The following is a 5,101-nucleotide window of genomic DNA, read 5'->3' on the forward strand; positions in this document are numbered from 1 at the left end:
TGACGACCCATTCTTTTTTAATGATAAAATTAGCCGTTGCGACTGTTTCTCTCGGCTCTCTCCGTCTCCATTACCATTGCAGATCTTGAAGTTCTCTGCAATTCTATCATATTGAAGACTACGGTAAAGGGTACATCACTTTCCATCTGGGTTATCATATAGTTTTCTATCTTTACATGTGTTTGTGAATGGCAATTATATGTTATTATATTTACACTAGTGTTCGGAGTTTCATTGAGAAAGAGAACGGGACGTTTTAAATTCAATTTTGAGATTGGGGGTGGGGTTGCGTGGGTGGGCGAAGCGAGTCAGACATGGCTTTGAATTCCAAGTTGCTCAAAGAAACGCGTGGAGTCTTGAAAATGCAAATTAGTTGTTTGATGTAATTACTTGCTTAAGAATGTAACCCGGTGCTTATATATTATCCGCCCATCTGATTTACGTGCAGTTCAGGAGTTGATTTGTATTTTCATACTTGGCTTTTGGTAGCCCGTGAACAGATATAGAGGTTGAAGAATTCCAAATTTCAGAACAAAGTTTTGAAGGTATTTTACTGATAGTTAGTCTTGTGACAAAGGGTTCGACTCCAAACCAATGGGAAAAGCGTCGAGGGACAAACGGGTAATCTCTCTCTCTGCTATCTTTCCTGTTCAAAGTTGTTTTACTTTTTTGACGGGACCCACTCTTTATCAGCTATGTTGTTTTTTGATGGACTCATTCATAACAGGACATCTACTATAGGAAAGCCAAAGAGGAAGGATGGCGTGCCCGAAGTGCCTTCAAATTACTTCAGATTGATGAGGAATTCAACATATTTGAAGGTTTGAATGGCCTGAATTATTGTTTGACTAAGTTTCACGTGCATTGATTATGATGGTTGATTACAATATATTGTTCAGCAGAATTTAAAAAACTTATTAGACAATTAATAATGTTATGCCGCTGGTAAGCAGGGGTAAAGCGTGTGGTAGATTTATGTGCGGCACCTGGAAGCTGGAGTCAGGTATCTGTAATTCCGCCATGTCTATATTCAATCATATCTGTGGCACTATTGGAATTGTGCTAAAATGTATAAATTGAAGTCTTAGTGAAGATCAAATTCTTGAAAATTTCCTGCAGAAACAAAATAAGATTGTCTTTATTGATCATTTGACATGTGACTTTGACAGAATGATTAGTAAGTTTACCACCAATGTTTCTTCAAATGAAATTTGTAAACATGTTATACTTTACAATTTGGGAATTCTTTGCTATATCTCGTGTCTTTGCTCTTTTCAAGGTCTTTAAGTTTCACAAGTGCATAGTTTTTCACTTTTTTTTTTGTACTTGAAAAGTAGATTTTTTTTGCCTTTTCCCTTCTTTTCGAGGCTATAAAGTATACCTATTATTACGGAGAGCGACAGAATAAGACAATACTTTTTTTTCTTTCCATCCAAATATTATTGTTTTGGTCACATTTCATTGAGTTCTTCAAGATAGTCGTGTGTCTTACAATTTCGCTGAACTTTGGCTATATCTTCCATTCAGGTTTTGAGTCGAAAAGTTTATCTCCCAGCAAAGCTGTCACCTGATTCCAAGTATGTTTCATTGGTGAATTTTCATATTCTTGCACCTTTTTTTGGTTTCACTGATGACTTTTATTTGTATTCTTTCCCATATCAACATTCGGAACACATTCTCCTAATGCTCATGGTTTGTGTATCAGAGCCGTTATATTTTATTGTGCAAGTTGTTTGGTTTGATCAATTGGTATACCTTTGGATGTCTGAACGAGGATTGTTGTCATTCAATTTTGCAGAGAAAGTGATCTACCACTTATCGTGGCCATTGATTTGCAACCTATGGCTCCTATAGAAGGTATTATTCAAGTTCAAGGGGATATCACAAATGCCAGGACAGCTGAAACGGTGTGGGCTCTATTCGTGCTCCATCTATCTATCTACCTATAGACACACACACACACACTCACACTACACTGTGTTTGAGATGGTTCACAAATAATGCACCTATGTGTTGCTTTTCTGGATAATTTGTAAAAATGAATAGAATAAGAATCCACTGGTCCAGTTTTAGTAATCTATGGTCCAGGATCTGATTTCTAATCGATCAAAATTTATCCAATTTCATTGTACTTATCATTTTTATGTTAATATTCTTCATTTTTACATATCCTTTCAGTTTCTTGGTTTCTTCTCTCACATAATGCGCATCCAGAGCCTACTTCTTACATTTCCTTATTCTCAGGTCATCCGGCATTTTGATGGAGGCAAGGCTGATCTCGTTGTGTGTGATGGTGCACCTGATGGTTGGTGAAAATTGTTAAATTACATCACTCTCTCTACTATACATGCCAATGTTTATTATCAAATGTCTAACCTGCTTTTTCTGCATATATTAGTAACTGGCTTACATGACATGGATGAATTTGTTCAGTCCCAACTCATTTTGGCGGTTAGTATTTTTATTCTTTGTTTGTTAATAATGGATATTTTTTAGCTGGTTAACTTCTACAGTAGCATTATCCACATCCATAAGCATCTAATGCTGTTTTCTTTGACATGCTGTCTTTCATATATAGAATTTGGTTTCTAGGAATCCTGTTGTTGCTGGAGAATAACAAAATTTTGAGAATTGCAGCTAATCAAATCTGATGGCAATTTAACAAGAATGGAGAAATGCCAATAATTAATAACTGTTTTCAAGGGCAAAATTTCTCTATCTTTGTTTTCATATACATATTTTCATTTTAACTTGTTGCTTTTGAGTCATGGCAGAAGATAGGTGATGAGTAGGTTGTTTGCTAGTGCTTCATAATGACCATCCTTTTAGTTGTAGTACTCAAATAATTCCGTGTATACAGAGTTCTGTTTATGTAGTAAGATTCTTCTTCTATCTGACACTGATGTCCGCTGATGGCAAAACATGCTTGCAGGCGTTGACAATAGTTACACACATACTAAAAACTGGTGGAAAGTTTATTGCAAAAATATTTCGAGGAAAAGATACTAGTCTCCTTTACTGTCAGGTGCGTCATACTTTCGTGGCCAGACTTTCTCCAAATTTTACCATGTGGTTTTGCCAACTGTATAGAGTCTTGTTTCATTCATGAAATGTGATTACTCTTCTGGTTTAGCAGTGATAATATGGGATTTCGATTTCTGTTCTCTGTGCTATATGACTTATTTTGGTTTTGGTATGCTGTGAATCCAAGAAGTCTCTGCAAGAATTCTATCTTACATAGCATTTCTACACAGAAGAATTCATGGAAGCCACTTTGTCTCCTGGGAAAAGAGAATTGAGCTAATAGTGCCTGAAATATTTCTAGTCAACTAGGCTGTGTTTTGGACGAGACAAGTCTGAATGAAATCATCAATGTTATAGTGTACATAGCATGGGTACAAATTATGAGTTCTGGATCTAATAAGGAAAAACTTTTTGTATCAAATTATTTGGCCGGACAATTTCAAATTTATTAAGTTAATGCTTCTTTCTGTGGTTATGGCCTGTAATCTTCATGTCTGTGTCTTAATACCAGGGTTATAATCTCCGAGATTTGGTTATAGGATTGAATATGTTCTATTCTTTGGTTTTAAGAAACGTCATGAGCTGTTGAAGAGACACATGTTTAGAATGTCTTTCATTTAATGAAACTCAGCTGGAGCTAACTCTTTTTGCAGCTAAAATTATTTTTCACGGAGGTAACATTTGCAAAACCGAAAAGCAGTCGTAATTCAAGCATAGGTAATAACTGCTTTATTCAATTCTTTCCTAGATTCTTTGGTGGCATCCTCTTATCCCGTTTTCTTTCCCTTGTCCGAAGACTATCTTTATGTCAGAATTGGACCATTCAATTTTGAAGGGCTGCCAATGCCCTTGGTCATCAGATGCAATAGATAATATGCTGCCCAAATTTGGCAGCTGAGGAGAGGAGAGTAAATTCTTAAGAGGAACTATTCTCAATTTTTTTTTAATCATTATTTCCTGCACAGAGGCATTTGTGGTCTGTGAGAATTACTCACCCCCTGAAGGCTTTAACCAAAAAGATTTGCACCGCCTCCTGGAAAAAATTGGAAGTCCTTCTGGTGCAGATGATCTAGGTACTTTGATGCCAATCCTTGCTTATTTTTGTTCCGTAGTCACCTTATTTGTGTGATCTCTGTATCTATGCATGGACACATGTGGAAGTTATGGAGGTTTATGATTATGTAGTATCCATTCACCATGCGAATATTTGCCTCGGTTATTATATTCCTTTGAGAAGGAAAGTATAACCTACACAAAGAAATTGTAGAGATCATATACAACTATGTTTTTCTTCTCTCTTAAATTAAGATGGTGAATGACTTAAATCTTTCAAGGCGGACGGTTAGGTGAAACTTTTCATGTTGCAAGAATGTATGCACCTCCAAATTTGAGGTCGTTTTTTACCTGGTGAAAAGTTTTATCATGTTATTGTATCAAATAAAATCTTCTTCTGAAGTCATAGTTGTATTAAGCTGGTACATTTTGGCAGACTGCAGCAGTGGGTGGCTAGAAGGGCCTAACAAGGTTTATATTCCATTTCTGGCATGTGGTGACTTCAACGGGTATGACTCAGATCGTTCATATCCACTTCCTAAATCCGCAGATGGATCTTACCAGAGCTTAGATCCAGTACAACCTCCCATTGCACCTCCATACAAGCGTGCTTTAGAAATGAAAAAAGCTTCAAGTCATGGACTTCAAGGTCTTGAAAAACTTTCCCTTGATCCCTGAGCGTGGTGATGAAGGCCATTTCTTCAGTCCACACCATTTCAATATAGTTAAACTTTTTGGATGGTGATCATGGTTGCATTTTTTAGACACTACTGTTGAGTAACCATTAATGTTTGGCTTGCTATGTACTCTAGTATAACTAATACGATGACCAGCGGAGGGTAATGCTAAAGCATTCGTGATGTTAGAACAGCTTAAGAACGTCATGTATCTGATATCTCGATTGTACTTGTTGATACCGATGTGTGGCTTGCATAGATCAGCAGAAAACGGCAGATCTCATTTGCAAGACTTAAATGAAGAAACGAACGGTGCCTGTCTGATACTCTATAATTCATAGGTTATA

At 36.6% G+C, this 5,101-nt stretch overlaps 1 protein-coding gene across 3 annotated transcripts; it reads left to right on the forward strand.

The window, feature by feature from the left end:
* On the forward strand, nt 1–5,101 carry LOC105161552 (putative tRNA (cytidine(32)/guanosine(34)-2'-O)-methyltransferase). Of its 3 annotated transcripts, none has more exons than XM_011079273.2 (12): nt 1–130; nt 449–621; nt 728–821; nt 954–1,003; nt 1,528–1,577; nt 1,799–1,907; nt 2,245–2,305; nt 2,399–2,451; nt 2,933–3,025; nt 3,678–3,741; nt 3,990–4,097; nt 4,514–5,101. In XM_011079273.2, the coding sequence occupies exons 2-12, from the start codon at nt 595–597 to the stop codon at nt 4,753–4,755; spliced, it is 951 nt and encodes a 316-aa protein (XP_011077575.1). In that variant the 5' UTR covers nt 1–130; nt 449–594; the 3' UTR covers nt 4,756–5,101. The 3 variants fall into 3 exon arrangements, with proteins under 3 accessions (XP_011077575.1, XP_011077574.1, XP_011077576.1); XM_011079272.2 differs by having other exon boundaries at nt 4–130; nt 490–621; XM_011079274.2 differs by having other exon boundaries at nt 51–130; nt 501–621.

Source organism: Sesamum indicum, linkage group LG5 (genome assembly GCF_000512975.1).
Source record: "Sesamum indicum cultivar Zhongzhi No. 13 linkage group LG5, S_indicum_v1.0, whole genome shotgun sequence".
NCBI lineage: Eukaryota > Viridiplantae > Streptophyta > Magnoliopsida > Lamiales > Pedaliaceae > Sesamum > Sesamum indicum.

Coding starts and splice junctions, on each gene's coding strand:
- LOC105161552 (XM_011079273.2), top strand. CDS start 595: ATGGGAAAAGCGTCGAGGGACAAACGG. Junction 822..953: donor GGAATTCAACATATTTGAAG/GTTTGAATGGCC, acceptor GCTGGTAAGCAG/GGGTAAAGCGTGTGGTAGAT. Junction 1,004..1,527: donor CACCTGGAAGCTGGAGTCAG/GTATCTGTAATT, acceptor TCTTCCATTCAG/GTTTTGAGTCGAAAAGTTTA.